At 39.7% G+C, this 21,049-nt stretch overlaps 1 protein-coding gene across 4 annotated transcripts in view; it reads left to right on the top strand.

Annotated features, from left to right (window-relative positions):
- KCNQ5 (potassium voltage-gated channel subfamily Q member 5) overlaps positions 1–21,049 on the top strand; it is a 581,045-nt gene that overhangs the window by 485,035 nt on the left and 74,961 nt on the right. For 3 of the 4 annotated variants that reach the window (XM_074398052.1, XM_039467797.2, XM_039467796.2), the window contains one exon: positions 8,494–8,714. In XM_074398052.1, coding sequence (XP_074254153.1) covers positions 8,494–8,714 — 221 coding nt within the window. Of the gene's footprint in view, positions 1–4,881; positions 4,939–8,493; positions 8,715–21,049 lie in introns of all 4 variants that reach the window. The other variant, XM_074398053.1, reaches the window with a different exon arrangement.

Here is a 21,049-nt window from a genome sequence, read left to right as displayed (position 1 = left end):
CAGGTGGCAGTCTAGGATATACTCCCCTTCACTAGGGTCCTTCTTTTGGAATGATTGAATTTATATATGTGTCTGTGTGTGTGTGTGTGTGTGTGTGTGTGTGTGTGTGTAATCATATATATATATATATATATATATATATATATATATATGTAATCAATTTTTTGGCAATAGAAACACTGTGTACAGGAGATGAAAACCCTCTCTCTGTGACACCTTTAGCCCACCGAGTGCTGAAGTCTACTCAAGTGACTCAAAAAAAGAGTCCCACCCCCATCTTTTAGGAAGAAGCCAGCCCTTCCAAAAATTCACCAAATAATTTATGGTCCGTTTTTTATGCCATAGATGGAATGCTTCATCAGATTACAGCAGAGAATTAAACCTAGATGGAATGGGAGGTGAAAGAAAAATTTCTTAATATGTGTTAATGGGTACCAGGAAGTGTCTAGATTTGAGAGCAAAGCCCTGAAAAACAGAACCAGGTGGAACCCAGCATTAATGTTGTGATGAGTGGCAGAGGCAGAACCAGGTGCCAGCAAAGGTAGAAGGGATACCTTTTTTTCCCTGTCATTGTCACTTGTTTCAGTAAAGAAATGAAAGCATCCACCTACCCAGAGTTGATCCCTAAGAGGAGGCCAATGTGGGTCCAGGGATTGTTCTTTTAGCTTTGTACTATTAGGATAATTACATTAATCATAATAGAGTCATGCAATACTGAAACCAGTTTCGAAAGTTCACTTGGGATATTAATGTTCTGGATTATCCATTTTTGCATTATGTTAATATGTAAAGATTCACAAATCAGAACATAAATGCATTAATCTATGATGTGAGATAGATATGATAGGCTCTACAACATCAGGCACACCTTCTGGGCAGGTAACTTACCCAAGTGATGGCATTAAAGTCCCTTCTCTTATTTGGTAGCATAGAGCTAGAGTCAAGGGCATTGGATATTCCTTGGTGATATTGCCAGAAAAAGTTGTTCTTCACCACCTAAGAAAAGTTTTTGACCAAAGAGAGGTTCTAGTCATTAGATTCAGAATAGTCTTTGCCTAGACACTAGAGGAGATAAGCTGACCAATTCTAGACCTTTAGTACTTTTTCTAGATTCCATACAGAGTTCACCATCCTCTGTTGTGACAATCTTACTTGAAAAAAGTTACACAAAATAAATCATAGCCATTTTAAGCGAGAGGACAGTTGCTTTTGTGATATTTTCAAAGCTTTCATTGTCTCAGGAGCTATCCATTTACTAATTCTCTCAAAGGGTGCTCTGCCTCCAAATCCAAAGGACAGAGACCATCTTTGGCACAAATTCCAGAGCTACCTGAGAATGTGATCACCATCTTAGTTTCATCCTCCAAAACGGAGCTGCTGAAAACTAAAAGAGAAATTTGTAAATCACATGGAGGTGCTTGAATAAGCATAAACTCTATGGCAATCCTGAGTGAGGGATCACCTTGGGCTGACACAGTGATACTGCACTGCTTTTAAATGTTAGCACAGCAGAAAACAAAGACAAAATTAAAGTATCAGTGTTGAGCTTCTGCTCACCAGTCCAAAAATGAGCTTCCTACTCAGTTGTCACATTTCAAAAAAACTACCAACCAAATTTTCTACATTTAGGATGTTCACATATGTCCACAACATTTACCTCTCTGCTGTTTATTTGTGACTGAGGTTGTCAATGATAACACACACATAGGTTTAAATATGTACAAACCACTGAAATGGGTTGATGACTTAGAGAATCACACATGGAAATTTCTTGCTTCTCTGTGGTCATTGAACATTTAGCAAAACCACCCTGAAATAAGTTCTGTACTATTACTTAGCCTAGATTCCTTACTTAAGGTCTTACATTTCATGCACTTAGGTCTCCTATCTTTCAACTAGCTGTCACATCACTCTGGGTAAAGCTATGACAGAATGTGCTCAAGAAATAATTATTGTATAGAGTATTAAAATGTCCCTAACCTCAAGTAGTTTGTGGGAAGAGATAAAACACCAACAAAAAAATGGGAAGTGAGGAGAAATATAAAAAGAGAAATAGAAAATTAAAGACATTGCAATAATCTAAAGAAAATAAGCTGAAGCTCCCATTTTAATATTATGTAAGCTCCATATACATATTATTGTTGTGCTCCATATACAGAATTTATAATCCTACACAATGAATGCAGAAAGGCTGTTGTAATAACAATAGCAACAGTACCATCTTAGAAAGTAACAAAGTTGTCCTTACCCAAGCAAAATATGCATCAAGTAAAATGCATTTATAATGCGAGCTCTTCCTTAGAGAAGAGCAGATCTGAGTCCAGAGTATTGTTAATTAATGCTTGACCCCATTTCAAAGGAACTAATTAACACCACCCAACTGTAGAGTTATTTACTGCCTTTGGGACCACTGAGTTATTGATGGTGATTTAGATTAGCAAAGTAGACAAGCTTCAACTCAAGCAGGAGCCAACATTTTCATCTTTGAGCTCAGAACTTGGAATCTCCTAAGGCCTTCCTCATGGTTTTCTATGTGTTATAAACTGATAGTAACCCAAGCGTAGCTGAGTTCAACACAGCAGCCAGCATCCCCCTCTGGGTGCCTGGCACTCTCACTGAAGGACGGAGCCATGACTAGAGACTGGGCCATACAGAGAGACTTTTCTTTCTGCAAAATTGATTATGATGTTGAACACATTTGTAGAACCCTTAGTTAACTATGTTACTGGCTTTGGAATGTTCTTTTTAAAAAGAGATTTTTGTCTTTCTACACTGAGGTAAGGGTATGTTTAAACAAAATTTGTCTATGATGTCTTGGGCTAAGGAAAAATGTCACATTGTTTGTGACAGATCCAAAAACTTACTTTAAAAATACAATGGTCAGGTGCAGTGACTCACGCCTGTAATCCCAGCACTTTGGGAGTTGGAGGCGGGTGGATCACCTGAGGTCAGGAGTTCAAGACCAACCGGGCCAACATATTGTGAAACCCCATCTCTACTTTAAAAATGCAAAAATTAGCCAGACGTGGTGGCACACACCTGTAGTCCCAGCTACCTGGGAAGCTGAGCAGGAGAATCGCTTGAACACGGGAGGCAGAGGTTGCAGTGAGCTGAGATCGAGCCACTGCACTCCAGCCTGGGCAACAGAGCAAGACTCCATCTCAAAACAAAACAAAACAAAAAACAAATACATCAATCTGAAGAAGAGCTTTTTAAATAGAGCTCAACTGAGCAAGAGTGGAAATACTGTTTCATCACTAGTTTTTGGTACTGAGTCAGGCACAAATCAGTGTTAGTCTCAACTGAGCCTGCTCTGTTTTTCCTCTACTCCAATCATAAAATACTTCTTTAGCATTATTTAATTACTCATTTATTTTCCTCTGAATTCCCACTCAAACAGTTCTAATCTCACATATGTGGTGGTAAATGTGTTTATTTCGTTCTATTAAAAATCAGTTGGAAAAAATCATTTTTTAAACTGGACAGGTTTTTTTCCGTGTTAATTTAAATCGTCCTTTTCAGAGGACTGAATTTACCTGTGAACCCATCTGGCCAGAATAAGCCAATATTCTCACCTTGAGGGTTCTATGTTGTTCTCCCTTCCTCCTTGACCATATGATCAAATAGTTGTCAGTTAGTCATCACATTGATACAAGAAGGCTTTTCCTTCTTTCTACCTTTTATTGCTACAAAAACGATTGTACTGTCTGAGGTTTTGAGATTGTCTGTACATCTTTCTGCCTCTACTTACTCTGTCTTCTAAATCAACAATGGTTGGCTATATGCCTGCTTGATACTTAAGCCTCCTTAATGGCAATATTGAAAGTGTTACTAGAACCCTTTCAGATTTCTTAGACTAAAGTTGCTTTACCAGGTACCTGTGAGACTGTTGTAAAGATGGGTATCTTAAAAGTTAAGGCACAAATGATGGTTTTGTCTTACATGACACTCCTGTGTTGTGAGCCACTGAGTGCTTTTTCTGAACCACTGCTGCGTGACTGGTTTTACTGGGTTCTGAGGCAGTGTGTGGCTCTTGTAGAGAACTCTAGAACCCTGGTGGAAGATGGTGTGCTCTTATATCTCTTCTGCATTTATTTTCCATTATTTAATTTTTCTTTCTTCTGTGTGCAATGAATGATCTGCATGTGTTGTTAAACTAAACCCAGTGAAACTAAACTATGTTTTTTTTTCCAACATAGTCAACTTGTGTCCTTATTGGCAAAATGTTCCATTGTTTCAAAAACAATCTTTCCAAAATGGTCTCTCCTTCTGTTCACATTTATTGATAGAGGAAATGGAGTTAGGCTTTTAACAACACATCATAGGACTTAAAATAAGAAACGTACTTTTCTTTCTTTTTCTACAAACTAGCAACCTAGAATCTTTTCTTCTGTTTTGTTGAACATATTCTGACAATTGGTTACCTATATCAGCTCTAACTGCAGAGGTTTCACACAAACCAAGAACTTATGTTTTTAAATGTCAACAGTTACAAATTTATTGATTTCTGTAAATATTTATTCCTTAAAGTTCTAAAGTATATTATGACTCATATATACTGTTTTATTGATATTTATTACAGGGGTAGCTGTCTTCTAAAGTATTTATTCTTATGTTCATATGAAACATGCTAACAGAGACTGTCGTCATTCGTAATGTCTAGTTCAAATCGAATTTTTCCACCTAGTCATTAAGATCACCGGATAGCTTTCAAGCAGCACAGTTAAACAACATAGTTAGTACTCTGCTTAAATAGTCTGTGCTTCTATGTTAAAAACAATAAAGCCAAATGGCTTTGTTTTTATGAAAGAAAGAATCCCTAAGCACTTTCCTATTCGTGAAATGCTTAGTAATGTGCTGCTCTATTTCCCTCACTCCTAGTAAGTTCTGTAGTAATAAGCAGAAGCTCTTCAGAATGTACACCTCACGGAAGCAGAGGTACCCAGCATCCGGGCTATTGACATGAGACTTGAGAATGCCAACTAACCTCAGGTGCATGACCAGGTGATACCCACCCCAACTGAACCCTGTTCAGAGACTCACTCTTTCTAGGGACTCGAATGAGGTTTTTAACCCGCTTGTAATTTTCCTTGTTGCCTGTTGCCTGCTTTGATAACTCTTCACCACTGGGACCAATTGTCGGTGTCCCGCGCAGAACTGGCAGTCAGCCCTTTGGCGCCTCCTTGTGGCTGGACATCTGCTAAGCTGCTGCACGCACTGGATTGTCATGGCTCAGTTGCCATATTGTGCCTGAGGCGAGAATTTGTAGAATGCTTATCCCATGAAGGGCTAAAACCCTAATTAAGTATAACAATAACTACAGCATTCTAAGTCCCAGAGGATTACTGTAGGGTTATGATGATGCCACACAGTTCCCTGGCAGGGAACAGCCAGTAATAGACTGCATGCTAGGCCATTTGAATAACCTGTACATCTGGTTCCTAGAGACGGGAGAATTCTCTCTTGCAGGGTGACTGTGCATCTGCTGAGCATCGTCCTCAGCTGGGAATGTGGGACTGTAGACTAAGAAAGATGCTCCAATCAATGACCACAGAAATTTTTTGTTACTTTCTGTAAAGCAAGACCTCCTTGTTGGTCTCCTGGGGATAATCCTTGACATTCTTCCTAAAAATACTATTACATAAATCTTCAAAAATCATGTGCATAGATGTCACCCAAAAATGCAGAAAAATAATGAAAACTTCAAGGTACCAGTGAAGAGTCTATATTTTTTAATCAGTTCAATGTGTGTTTTCAGTAACAGTCACCTAATCAGCTTAATAGTCATCTAATCAAGATGCTCTGTTGATTTTCAAAGGGACACAGATTAGAAAAATAATAAAAGTGAGCTTTTTGTAAGAGGACACAACTACAGATCTTTGCTTTAGAAAAGAAAATTTTGCCTGGTTAGAAAGCTCTTGATTAGAATCTTATTCTTAACTTTCACATTATTATGTCAAAAGAGAAAATGAAAACATTTCTTTTTGTCTGATTTAGTATGTAATATGCTGAGTTTATTTTAAAATGATTCTCGGGAATCTTTAAAATATTAGACATTAGCAAATATCCATGTAGCTTAGAAGGACAAAAGGGAAACGTTACCTAGAATTTATTTTTGTCAACTTTAAGTGCTTTAAATGGTACTGAGATTTAGAGAATATTATTCCCACTTTCCAATTTATTCATAAGGTAATGTCAAAATGTTTCATAGAAGCAATTTTTAAAAATACTTTTATAGAAATGATTTTTAAAAGACTATTGTTATAAATAAACCATGGTGGATTTAATGCTAATACCTTCATTTTAGATGTTTTTGCTTTTTTAGTAATTGAATTTTATTTTTCTTCTTAAATGTTTTTATGATGTCTTATCCATTTCCTATTTGTTTAATTGGCATAGAAAAGAGATATATCTTGAAAGTTTGAGAAAATAATTTGATATTAACTAAACCCAACCTTTTATAGTAATTAGCATCTGTTAGTTCCAGAAAAGGTAACAGATAAAATCAAATATAGTGAGGGCAATTGTAATGATATCTTTGTCAACTTGAGCTATTCATTAATCTAAATAAAGGTGCAGAAGTGAACATATGCTTCCTGAACTAGATCATTGTAAATTTAAATTATGGAACAGATGTGTTGAAACTAAAAAGAGATTTGAAACTTTTACCATTTTTAAAAAAGAAAAAAAGCTTGAGAAAAGTAGACATTTTTGGGCACTATCCCTTTGACGGATTTGTTTAAATAATTGAAGGCTTTGGGATGACATGGAAAACCTAGCCTGAGAATTAAAAGATGCAGGTTTATGATGTTATTGTTGCTCTTGTTTAATGTAATCTATCATTTAATCACACATGTGTCAAGTACAGATAAACCCTTTCACTGTTGGGATTGTCATAAAGAACTCTTGAACCCACCTGACCTCATCACCAAACTGCCCCGCCTGTTCTTTGCATGTGCCTTCAGCGAGTCATGCGGGACTTAGCCGTGTCTGCATTTCCGAGGGGAGCTGTCAGTTGCATGGTCAACTTGTTTATTGTTTCCAGAACTCCCTGACCACCATAGTTCATTATTTGATTTGTTTTCATGTAAACACACATGAAACGTGGTGCCCTTTTAGAATATCGTTTGTTAAGCAACTAGGCATGGAAAAATAAATGTTACTGTTTCTTGTTAGCTACAAAACACATATCCACTAAACACATTTGCTGTTGGCATGCTGCAGCTGGGGACAGTGGACATTGCGGTAAGTGGAAAAAAGCAAGGCCTCCACTTCGTCTCAAATAAGCCTTATCCATGAGAATGCTGCTTTCATATCCCACAAAGGCTGCGGCACGACTCAGAGTAGCTGCTCTGAGTGACTCCCCTCAGACTCGCTGCCCCATGATTTCTTCAGGCCCTGCAGAGTCCGGGGTCTCTCACACTGATGATGGTAGCACTTTCTAATGAATAACACAATTACTTTATAAAGGAAACAAGAAAACAAACAAAATGGGTGCACAAAACTTCTTACAGTTCATTTGATTCCCACAAAAATCCCTTAGCTGTGTTGCTATGTTCATCTCCATGTTAGAGATGAGGGAGGACCCTAGCACCCACGTCTCTAATCCCAACCTGCCTTTCTTAGCACGTCACACCACAGCTCTTGATTAGGAAAGCGTGAAGATGTACTTTGGATTTGATGATTGTTGTTAATGCTGCTTTTATCAGCCCACAACAGTTCGATCTTAGCCAGCATCAGAGCTGAACGCCTGAACAAATATAATTTACCAGTAGCTGCCACAGCAAATCAATAACCTGTTTACTAGCAGGAAATTGTGTTAGTGAACATAACATCTCATTCCGTTCATCAGTCATCATATTCATTATATGTTGGGGCTGTTCTATCTTGTGTGGTTTTCATCTCACAAGTACGAATGTAAGCATAAAAGAAATCTAATGTTAAGTGTTGTATGTTGAATATTATTTATGTGGTGCTACCAACTGCTATGAGACTGCATGAATTTATGGATATCATAATCTTGCCTGGAATATAAATGCATGCCAAATGTAGGTATAAGTGTAACTGTCATCCCTGTTTTCCTGTAGAAATGTTTAGAAATTACAAAGAGATATGCTCCCAAATGAAAAATAACTTTTTAAATCTTAAAAGTTGAGGTTAATTCAACTGTTTTTCAAGTGAATTCCAAAACAGTTCTTGGTTATCTACAGTGTAATTGTGGACAAACTGCTACATGACTTCAGGCCTTTCTATGGTGAATCCAAGAAAGATGTGTGTACGTGTAGAATGAGATTGATCTCAAAGGAATGCAAACACAGAGATTAGATAAAGCTTAAATTTTAAATAAGGGAAAAATACATTGCTGTGCTCCTATATGCTGAAAACGTCTTGTCTATTGAAATATATGACCACATGAGCCTCATCAAATAATTTACGCAAGCAAACTGGAAGAAATTGCTTGAAATGGAATAATCATGCCTCTGTTCTCCACAGTCAGAAGCTAAGTTTTAAGGAGCGAGTGCGAATGGCTAGCCCCAGGGGACAGAGTATTAAGAGCCGACAAGCCTCGGTAGGTGACAGGAGGTCCCCAAGCACCGACATCACAGCCGAGGGCAGCCCCACCAAAGTGCAGAAGAGCTGGAGCTTCAACGACCGAACCCGCTTCCGGCCCTCGCTGCGCCTCAAAAGTTCTCAGCCAAAACCAGTGATAGATGGTAAGCCCTGTTTTTCCATAACAATTTTTAATTTGATAGGCTATAGTGAGTGAGATTATATGAAGTAATTAATTCTCCATAGTGCCACTTGAAGATAGAAGAAAACAACCCCAGGGAAAGAATTGTTTGTTTGTTTTATTGGAAATTTATTCATTGCCTTGGGCAAATGTACAGAACAGAAGTTTACTTTTGGAAACCACTTTGGCAGCTAAATTTACATTTCAAAGAAGCCAACAAAATGTTGTTAATTCTTCACTTGTATCTACACATTTATTTCTCAGACAAGGGCCATGTTAAGATCAGTGGGGCTATCATTCTGATGTCTATATGACGTCTGACCAGCAAAGGTCCAAGACCCAGGGACAACCAGGTGCTCTCTGAATATCTCGAAACACAGTAAAAAGGGTGATCATTTCTGGTCAAGAATGAAGGGGCTCTTTCCCTCTCTCCCACACTCTGCCTACTGGCAAATCAGAGACCACTGCTTATCTTCCTTAGAGAGGTTCCTGTTGAAAGTTACTTCAAAGTCTTCCAATGGTAAGTAAAATTCAAGTTCTTTTCCCAAGAGGAATTAACCTATTTTATTTATCATATTGTGTAGCAGACATTCACTTGCCAACACATTTTATTGAGTGCCACATAATTTTCATGTTTATAAAACATTTTATTTTTCATTTAAGATAAGCTCGGCTTTCCCTTTAACTAGGCCCCCTGGGATCTCTTATACTGGGCAAGGAACCAAAATCAAATAGCATCTCCCATTAATGCATTAAAACTGCAAAGGCTATCAGTCCTTCTGTTCTCTTTCCCTAAAATAACGTGTATTTTCCCAGGCCCTGAAAGCCCGAGGAATAAAATTAACAACCAGGGGTCATAATCACAATGATCTCAGGCTCCCTGCAGTGAAATCCCTGGAACCTCAGTCCACGGGTTCCTCCCAGCTTACTCAGAGGTCCTCAGGAATCTCTCTTCCACGCTTAAGGGAGCAACCCAAGTCTCCTCTTCTGGCTTCACGCCACACCCCATGAGTGCCATGCTCTTCAGGGCGACCCCTAGTGGCTGCACTGACATGGCTCCTCCTGGCGGAGCTTGCGGCTCCCATATGGGCGCAAGTCGTCTGATCCTGCCTTGCTTCCCCGCAACCTGTCCTGTGCTAAGGGAGGAAAAACCTCCGCCACCAACACGGGACACTCCTCCGTCGAGCCACTTGCAGGATCTGAGTCACTTGTGGCACAGCTTTTCAGTGTCCTCTAGTTTCCTCACTCTTCTCTTAGGATTTTGGCTGAAAGCCCTTGAGCAGCTGAGTCAAGAGTTACCAGTGACAGGGCTTTATGTTGCACTCAAAATAGACTTTCTGAATATAAATGGGTACATCCTTTCTGGAGGGCAATTTGGCAAAATATATTAAAAGTCTTTACATATGTCTAAGCCTAGACACATCCCACCCACCAATTCTATTTCTAGGGTATAATAGATACAATGAAACAATATCAGACATTAGAGATGATGCTCTAAATTAAAAATTATTGACACAGAAAGATGAAAAGAAAAAATGAATCATTCCATTTATGTATATTATATAAATTCGTGAATATATAGGGAAAAGTCTGGAAAGATTTACAAGAATGTATAAACAGTTACCTTTGAGTGGTGTGATCACAGTTATATTTTGTTTCTTCATTTTTTAAAATCTGTATTTCCTAATATTTCTACAATGAACAGGTGAATCTCTTGTAATGAGAAAACAATAGAGGATTTTCTTTTTAATTTTATTGTATTTGGGCTCTGGGGTACATGTGCACGTCCTGCATCCTGCAGGATTGTTACATAGGTACCATGCCATGGTGGTTTGCTGTCTCTATCCCCTCCTCCCCCCGCCACCACCATCGCCTACATCAGGCATTTCTCCAGGTGTTATCTCTCACCCTCCTCCCCGCCCCTTCATTGACCCCCTCGCCTCCTGTCCACACCCCTACCTAGCACTGTGAGTGTTGTTCCCTTCCCTGTGCCCAAGTGTTCTCATTGTTCATCACTCACCTATGAGTGAAAACATGCGGTGTTTGGTTTTCTGTTCGGTGTCAGTTTGCTGAGAATGATGGTTTCTAGGTTCATCCATGTCTCTACAAAGGAAACAAACTCATTGTTTTTTATGGCTGCATAGTATTCCATGGTGTCGATGTGCCACTTGTTTTGTTTTGTTTTGTTTTTTGTCCATTCTATCAGTGGGCATTTGGGTTGATTCCAGTCTTTGCTATCATAAACAGCGCCGCAATGAACATATGTGTGCATGTGCCTTTATGATAGAATGATTTATAATCCTTTGGGTATCTACCCAGTAATGGGATTGCTGGGTCAAATGGGATTTCTGTTTCTAGGTCCTTGAGGAATCGCCACACTGTCTTCCACAATGGTTGAACTAATTTACACTCCCACCAACAGTGTAAAAGTGTTCCTATTTCTCCACGTCCTCTCCAGCATCTGTTGTCTCCAGGTTTTTTAATGATCACTATTCTAACTGGCATGAGATGGTATCTCAACATGGTTTTGATTTGCGTTTCTCTAATGACCAATGATGATTAGCATTTTTTCATATGTTTGTTGGCCTCATATATGTCTTCTTGTGCAAAGTGTCTGTTCATTTCCTTTGCCCACTTTTGAATGCGTTTGTTTGATTTTTTTCCTGTAAATCTGTTTTAGTTCTTTGTAGATTCTGGATATTAGCCCTTTGTCTGATGGGTAGATTGCGAAAAATTTTCCCCATTCTGTTGGTTGCCGGTTTACTCTAATGATTGTTTATTTTGCTGTGCAGAAGCTCTTAAGTTTAATTAGGTCCCATTTGTCTATTTTGGCTTTTGTTGCCATTGCTTTTGGTGTTTTCGTCATGAAGTCCTTGCCTGTGCCTGAGTCCTGAATGGTTTTACTTAGGTTTTCTTCTAGGGTTTTTATGTTGTCAGTTCTTATGTTTAAATCTTTAATCCATCTGGAGTTAATTTTTGTATAAGATGTAAGGAAGGGGTCCAGTTTCAGCTTCCTGCATATGGCTAGCCAATTTTCCCAACACCATTTATTAAACAGGGAATCATTTCCCCACTGCTTGTTTCTGTCAGGTTCGTCAAAGATCAGATTGTTGTAGATGTGTGGCATTGATTCCAAGACCTCTGTTCTATCCCATTGGTCTATATCTCTGTTTTGGTACCAGTACCATGCTGTTTTGATTACTGTAGCCTTGTAGTATAGTTTGAGTCAGGTAGCATGATGCCTCGAGTTTTGTTCTTTTTCTTAGGATTGTCTTGGCTATGTGGGCTCTCTTTTGGTTCCATATGAAGTTTAAAGTGTTTTTTTTTTTTCCAGTTCTGTGAAGAAGGTCAATAGTAGCTTGATGGGGATAGCATTGAATCTATAAATTACTTTGGGCAGTATGGCCATTTTCACAGTATTGATTCTTCCTAACCATGAGCATGGAATATTTCTACAATTAACAGGTAAATCTCTTGTGATAAGAAAGCAATAGAGGATTTTCTTTTTTAAAAAAATAAAAATGTTTAAAAAGCCCTTAGTTTATAAAAACAAAATGGTAGAGGAAAAAAAGATAACAAAACTAGGCATTGAAGAAAAAAATTAGCCCTTCCTTTCACACACTGCCCTCTCCCGTGCCGTTACTCTAGGGGCCCTTGCACTGACTCATATTCACCGAACTCCTCTCTTTAAACTGATGTCCTCCCAAGTGGTAGAAGGAGCAGCTTGTCTTAATGGTGAAAACCAGTCTTTGTTGAATGCAAAATGGGCTATCTAATGATGTTTAACAGCTTCTACTACAAATGGAACTTGTATTAGTTTGCTTAGGCTGCCATAACAAAGTACTAGATGCCTTAAACAACAAAAACTTATTTTCTCGCAGTCTAGAGGCCAGAAGCCCAAGTTCAAGGTATCAGCAGGGTTGGTTCCTTCTGAAGGCTTTCTTCTTGGCTTGTAGATGGTCTTCTCCCTGAATCTTTACATAGACTTTTCTCTGTACATGTGCAAATTTCCTCTACTTGTAAGGATAGCAGTCATATTGGATTAGGAACCACCCTAATAACCTCATTTTAATTTAATCACATCTCTAAAGAGCCTATCTCCAAACACAGTCGCATTCAGGGATACTAGGGGTTAAGACTGTAACATACGAATTTTGGAGGAATGCAGTTCGGCCCATAGACAAAGCTCATGTTCACCCATATCACAGCATCTCTGGCAAGCTGAAATGTGTCCATATTTTCATCCCTGGCCCTGGCTTCACACTGTATTAGAAATTGTATATTACATATCACAACAGGACTATATTCTTCTAACATGGGCTTCAAAAAGCATTTAGCTTTATAATGTAAGGTCCCTGCTGTTGGCTGAGCGTATTTAAATATAAAATTCGTAGAATCTGGATTTTGATTTGGAAAACAAATTCTACTTGTACTGTTTGGCCAGAGGGAAAGAATTTTTCAAAGACTCTAGAGTCTGCACTATCTATCACAGTATTTTCAGTATCTGCAAAGATGTCTCAGAGGTCAGACAGAAACAGAACTCCTATTCTCTACCAAATCACAAACTGGAAAGGTCTCCTGTCATCTATTTTCTAGGTCATTTCATACGAGTTCAGTTTTGTTTGTTTACAAAGGAATTGCTTCTCCCTTGTTGATGCCCATATCAATTAATTCTGAGTTTCCCAAGTGACCAGAGACCAATTGCTGTTCTGTTGAAGTTGCTTTCTTGGCTGCCCACCTGCAGGAGAGAATCGTTCCTGCCTCCTCATTTAATCCAATAGTCCAGAATCTTTACCTCTCATTGAACTCAATGCTGAGTCTTGGGAAACTGGAAGTTCTTTTTTTACAGGAAAAAGAAAATTAAGTAGCTGTCAAATAAACGTAGACTTCATTTATACATCTTTACTTATAGTACCTCTCTAGGTTTTAAGTATTTTTAAAATTTACTTAATACCTTAGAAAATAATATATAACACAGCCAGCTTTCAATTATTCCAGGTCTGTTTACTCATTTACTTCTGGAGCAGTTTTCTTCTTCTCCCTTACCCTCACATATTTTTTTGGCATTCCATTGCCCATTAACATGCTCAGGAGAATAGAAAAATGAAAGAAAGAATAATGGAAACTCAGATCAACTTTAAGTTAATAACTAAAAGTTACATTTGGAAAATAATAGGCCTGCAATTGAAAGACAGTATAATAGAGAAACAAAACATATTTGGGGTTAAACTGTACAATTTAATAATTCCTGACAAATCTGATGCCCTTTACTACAGATGAGAGTGTTTTCAGAATTTAATGGTTCTTTAAAAAGGTTATTAAACATCCATGGCATTTTTCTCTTGCTATAATTTTTAATAAGATTAACATGTTACACTTAGGCACAATTCTCTCTCAGTATGCCACACTTGTGTGTAACAGAAAAGTTGAAAGTAGCAGGCAGATGCTGAAGCCACAAATGACAAAGGAAAGAAAGTAAACTCTAAAGGACTGGTGTGGTGTTGCCATAGCAAATTTATTTTTACCACTGTGATATGAATCATATTTTTAGCTGATAAATCCTATAATAAAAGATAGAAATACTCTATTCATCCCATGTGAGTGCTCACTAATGAGTGAAAAAAAAAATACTCTATTCATCGACAGTATGTAGCCCTCTTCATATAATTTTAGAAATTAAGTAATATAGAAATATTTTTGTCAAGTACAACAGTAATAATAATGATAAAACTAACATGTATCGAATTCTTCCCAGTGGCATACATTGTTCTAAATTCTTTATCTCTATTATCTCATTTAATTCTGCCAATACCCCTATGGAGTAGTTACAGTATTATCCCTATTTTACAGGTGAGGAAACTAAGAGTTTAAGCTAAGTAATTTGCCCAAGGTCTAGCAGTTCTAAGTAAAGCAGCCACAATGCACATGCAATTTAATATCACAGTCCTCCTACAAGTGTATTCTAAGATGTTCTCCCAGATGTTGTATCAATCTCCCATTAAGAAGCTTTCATTTCCTCTCCTCCCGCCACCCGCCACCCACCATTTGCCTTCACTCTTCCAACTTCAATTGGTCAGATTCCTCTTCCCATATAAGCCGCTTGACCATGCCACTATCCCATCTTTCTTCCAGTCCCAGCTGCCAACCTTCTCAACTGCATCATCTCAAGGCAGCCAGAGCTAGAAGATTGGGCAAATTGGGGAAATGGCCTTTCAGTGACTGTTCTCTGTTTCGATCAGGTATCTGGGAAGAGACTCAGGATAACAGCCATACTTATCTGTGTCTATTTTCCCTGGGAGGGAGGTCAATAGTGGGGTCATCTGAGGTCTGTTTCAAGATGCAAAGGATAGTGTCAGGAGATGCACAGGTGTTGCAAAAAGAAAGCAAGTGGAAGGTGGCGGATCGTAAGTAAGAAAAGTAGCAAGCAGCCAAAATCCACAAGAGTGATATTAAGGTAGAGCTAGGAGAAAACCTTCAGATTTCTGGTGACTAGTTTGCTACAGAGGAGTCCTACACTTACTGAACCCCACTGCATTTGGGAGTGCCTTGCAGAACTACAATCAAAGAGTACAATAACCTGGACAGTAAAGGAGAAGGACGTAGCTTTAGGGAGTTCTACCGTACAGTGCTTGATAGTAACTAAATCCAACATTCTATAGTAATTAGCGTGTTCATTCCAGAAGTGGTAATAAATTTAAAAATCTGTCTCACATACATGTATAACCATGCATGTTTTAACAAGTTTAACATTGCTTCTGCTTAAGGAGAAATTACCATTCCTGCTGAGCAATACTCAGGGCAGCTGCCATCGAAGGTGCATCCTCACCAGGTGTTCATGGGAAAGACTGGCACAGCCTGGGTTCAGGAGATGTTTACGTTCACCAGGGTGGGGTCTGGGTGAGATGAAGATGCAGAATATCTTCCAATCATGAGGGTCCCTCAAGGCTTTGTTCCAGGCACTGTTGGTAATTCCTCTCTCTTCACTACCCTTCATGTTCCTTTCTCCTCTCAGTCAGTGTACCAATTAGGATGCGTTTGGCAGCAGGGCACAAACGCAGCAGATTCAACTACCTTAAACCATTATGCAATGCATAATACCACATAGAAAGAGGCTCAGAGACAAGAGAGCTCTCCATAAGGAGCCTAAGGCTCTCGTTCATTTCTCTCTGATTCTCTTCAGTCTTCTTTTGACTTTGTCCGTCTGTCTGCCTGCCTCCTCCTCAGGCTGGAGGCAAAATGGCTACAGCAGTTGCCACACCTTCTCTAGATGCAACACTTTCAGAGGCAGAAAGAGGCCATCTTATGTTTGTGTCTCTTCTTAAAAGTGAGGAAAACTCTCCATTCACATCTTATTTTGAAGATTCCTAATGCCTGAAACGATTACTAGCATGGAGGATGGGAGCTCACTGCCATCACTGGCAGTCACCCATCAGGACCCAGCAGCTGGATCTGGGCCAAAGCACATGAGCAAGTGTGGGAGGAAGTAACTGGATAAATTTGAGGGTTTATGTTTGGGGATTGGATCTGGGGACAGCAACTTCCCATAGTATAATATTTGATATAGCCAAGAAACCTCTTCCACTTTGGGGTGAGGGTAAAGAGGCAGCATGTCTTTCGACATGATGCTTTCTCTCAAATATTCTGTCTATATGTCATTTCTGTTCCTCTAAATGTCTGGGCTTTTAAAAACATAAAAGCCAGATTTATTTTTTTTTTTTTTTTTTTTTTACTTTTCTCTTATCACATCATTTCCATGAGACAGCAAGCATAGACTAGACTGACTCCTTGAATTTCAAAGGAAAGGCAAAGTGGATAAAGGAACAACTAGCAAAAATAAATAAATTAGTCTTTCGATCATGTAATCCTTCCTCACATAAATGTTCTGTCACCACCACCACTAAGGGAAACCTGGTACAGTTCCCTTCCTCTCCACCTCCTCAGCAGCCTCATGACACCTCGCTCCTCAAGCTGTTTCTCTTGGTGACTCCTTCTTCCTTCTGAAGTTAATAACTAACCCAGTCTCACCTAAAAATAGCAAAAAAGTAGAAATACACCATGTGGGGTGCCAGAACTCTCAAGTCTTCTTAAAGATAGTTCATCCTCTTCCTCTCTTCTTTTAACCTCTGCTTGGGTTCTAGGCCCACCAGTCTGCCACAACCCTTGTTTGAGAATATCAAGATCACTGAAAACAGTGACAAAAGGCAGCATTTTTATGCAATGGTTTTGACAACTATCCTAAACTAACAGTCTCTTATATCCATAATGGCATATTCTCTTCCAAGCAGGAGAAATCACAGACTATCAGCATTTTATATTTGACTAATTCATGCACACAGGCTTTCATCTTACACTAATCCTCTTTATGCTTATTTTCCAATGGCATCTTCCTCCCTCATGTTTTTCTCAGTCTCCCCAGTTGACATTTTTGGTGTTTCCACAAAATGCCAAGCACCACGCTGCACTTAGCATTTTTCCTGACTTTCCATAATGATGGCCCAACTTCAGCCAGGCCTTGATTATAATTTTCCACATGATGCTTCGTGGCACTTTCTGAAATTGCCCGATAATGACTCTGCATTGTGTTGACAGAAATAATTCTTGTTAAAGCCGTATCTTATTAGGACTTCCACTTAACCTGTTTGTGCAGATTCCTGGCCTGGGATTCTGACGGAGTCGGGCACCCATTCCTGTCAGCCTCTATTTGTCACAAAACCTGAGGGTTTTCTTTAGTGATAACAACAAAAGGATTTATTGAGAATGACTGGATCTAAACTCTGGAAATCTACTGTTCATATTTAACTCTATAGGAAGCATAACTGTTGAAATAATTCTACGCAAACGCCTACAAAGGGGATTCAGGATTCTAAAAGTCACTTTCAGTTCTTCCTTAACGTACTGGTAAAAACCATCATCTGGGGAAATTGTCTGAATTCTGATCCATGGGTGTCTTTTTTTCTTTAGCTGTCCAGGTTCTTCATTCAGTCCCTCAGGCATCTTCATTCAAAGGCGTACCCTAGCCCTCCGCTGTGTGCCCCATGTCCCCTTGTGCCCCTGAGATCTCCTGCTGCTATTGCGCGGAGAGTGACTTCTCAATCTCTGGTTTTAGACCCCAAGTGACTACATTATGTCTTCGATTTCTGAGAAGAGTTGTGTCTTAGTTTGTTTGGGCTGGTGTAAAAAAATACCATAAACTAAGCGGCCTATAAACAACAACTATTTACTTCTCACCGTTCCAGAGGCTGGAAGTCCCCGAGCATGATGCTGGCAGATTCTGTATCTGGAGAAGGCACACTTCCACATGACGGAAAGGGTGAGGTACCTCTTGGGTCTCCTTTATGAGGGCACTGATCCCATGTATTAGGGCTCTGCCCTCATAGCCTAACTGCCTCCCAGAGACCCCACCTCTTAATACCATCACCTTGAGGGTTAGGGTTTTAACACATAAATTCTGAGGGGACACAAATGTTCAGATCATAACCGGCTGCTTCTTCCATTACTTTTTGTGAAATGCTTGTTCTTAGTGTTTAGTGACAGGGGAAATGCTTTTCTAATTTAATTAGACTGCAGTTCTGCCTGACTTTCTCCTCTAATCCAAGTGCTTTGTATTATAGAGCAGGATTTGTCAGATTTCTCTAGGTTCTGTCCCAATGTTTGTTGTTACCCTACAGTGATAAGGAAAAATATCTTATTTCCGTTGGTGGATAAAATAGCTCCCTGTATGAGCTATGAATGGGTCTCATCTCCTCCCTTCCAGCGGAAACTGAGCTGCCAAATGACCTTTGAGTGGCAACTTAACCAGACCTTTTGGCTTCCATAGATCCAGATTTCATTGGGAAACTCGGGGTTATAAACTGGAGCTCTCTATTTTATTTCATCAGCAAAGTGTGTGTGCATGTGCACATGGATACTTTAAAAGGCATCAGAATGCTATATTAGTTATACATTGTTACATAGCAAATTACCCTCAATTTAGTGGTTTAAAACGACACGTCCTTATAATCTCAGTTTCTATGAACAGGTATCCTGAAGCAGTGTAGCTGAATGGTTATGGCTCAAAGTCTCTTATGAGGCTACAGTCAAGCTCTTGGCTGGAGATGCTGGGAGAGGACCCATTTCCAAGCTCACCTGAGCATTTGCTAGCAGGCCTTATTTCCTTGCCTCATCAGTCATGCCCTAGGTTGCCTGAACATCCACATGACAGGCAGCTGGCTTCCCCCAGAGAGAACAGAGAGAGCACACAGACAGAAACTGCTGTCTTTCGTGCCCTAACCTCAGAAGTGTTATGCCATCGCTTCTTTCATGTGCTAGTAGTCACACAGACTGACCCTGTAGAGTGTAGGTGGGGACTATACAGGGGGGTAATACCAGGAGATGAGGGTCACTGGGGACCATGTTACAGGCTGGCTACCACAAATATCTTTAAATAGATTATGTCTTTTAAGTTGTGGATTTCAACCAGTCCCTGTTGTCTTTCCAGGAACCTAAACCACCAATTCCCCATTCCTTTTCTTTAATGACATGGGTTTATGACTTCTAGTCTAACCATTTCATGCCCAGTGTCCTTTGTATTATATCTAAAAAAAAAAAAAAAAAAAAAAAAAATTCTGGCCTCAGCCTATAGCTACACAATTATATTCCAGTCTTAGTGCAGCCTTCCAAAAGTAATATTAGCGAAATATTAAGCACATGATTACTGAAGCAACAAATAAAATGAGGAGGCCGGGTGTGGTGGCTCATGCCTGTAATTTCAGCACTTCGGGAGGCCGAGGGGAGTGCAGATCACCTGAGGTCAGGAGTTCGAAACCAGCCTGGCCAACATGGCAGACCTCATCTCTACTAAAAATACAAAAATTAGCTGGGCATGGTGGTGGGCACCTGTAATCCCAGCTACTCTGGAGGCTGAGGTAGGAGAATTGCTTGAATCCAGGAAGGGGAGGTTGCAGTAAGCTGAGATTGCACCACTGCATTCTAGCCTGGGCGACAAGAGTGAGATTCCATCTGGAAAATAAATAAATAATAATCTGGAAAATAAATAAATAAAATGAGGGAGCAGGACACCAACTAGTAAGTTGCAAAACCAAAGTTTCCTTACTTCTAACCCTGCTGTCCTTCTTGTACAACGTATGGCCCCTCTTCAGCTTTTCAAGAGGTTGAACATGTGTTCTTGGTTGCTTTGAAGGGCAGAAGAAGAGCTAAAAGGTGTTACCAATGTTGAGTTCTGTATATCGACAGCTTAGCAATTAGAGACTCCACAGCAATCAAATAGATTCCATGATTGGAAGCATTCAAATCAAACTTGGATGATCAATTTCAGGAATTTCTGGAAGCTTAAGGAGATCAAACCACACAGTCTCTAAGAAATTTTCTTCCAAAGGCCGGGCGCGGTGGCTCAAGCCTGTAATCCCAGCACTTTGGGAGGCCGAGGTGGGTGGATCACAAGGTCAAGAGATCAAGACCATCCTGGTCAACATGGTGAAACCCCGTCTCTACTAAAAATACAAAAAATTAGCTGGGCATGGTGGCGCGTGCCTGTAATCCCAGCTACTCAGGAGGCTGAGGCAGGAGAATTGCCTGAACCCAGGAGGCGGAGGTTGCGGTGAGCCGAGATCGCGCCATTGCGCTCCAGCCTGGGTAACAAGAGTGAAACTCCGTCTCAAAAAAGATAAAAAAAAAGAAATTTTCTTCCAAACATGAGTTTCTATAATCTGCTCTTCTGGCCCAGTGGAAAGTAACTTTCTTAGCCATTAAATCCTATTCTCACTAGCAATTCCAAACTAAGAAATGGAAGAGGAAAGCAAGGATTGGCTGAGGAATGCCAGGAGTGAGTTTTCTGTCCTAACCCTAGTTTCACATCTCTTTGATACAGAGAAAAGTGCTACCCGCTGCTTTTTGCCTCTCATTCCCCACACTCTTTCTCTTTCCTTTTCACTGTCAGCCATCGTCCTTTCTATCCTGAGAAGTGCATCACGTGTGTCCCACCCTCCATTGTGAGGTTTATGTGTGTGTTTCATGGTGGCTCATTCTTAGAATTTGGATGAGCCCTCCACTGAATTTCAATTCAAATTCGGAAGTATTCGAGGGCTGCTACTCAGAGCTAGCATGTCTCTGGGCATTTAGAAGGCAGGGAGGAGGCATGACACAACTGTCACCTCAAAGAACTTGCTGTTTATAAGTTTTACCACCCTAGCCCAGCCCAGTTACAATATTGATTGGCACTGAGGGGAACAAAAGCCATCTTCCTCATTCTCCAGACTTCACACTTTTCAGAAATAACCCATGGGTGACCTCCAAAATTTCACACAAAATAAGCACAAGGTT

Source organism: Saimiri boliviensis, chromosome 4 (assembly GCF_048565385.1).
Source record: "Saimiri boliviensis isolate mSaiBol1 chromosome 4, mSaiBol1.pri, whole genome shotgun sequence".
Taxonomy (NCBI): Eukaryota; Metazoa; Chordata; class Mammalia; order Primates; family Cebidae; genus Saimiri; species Saimiri boliviensis.
This window is presented reverse-complemented; position numbering and strand designations above follow the sequence as displayed.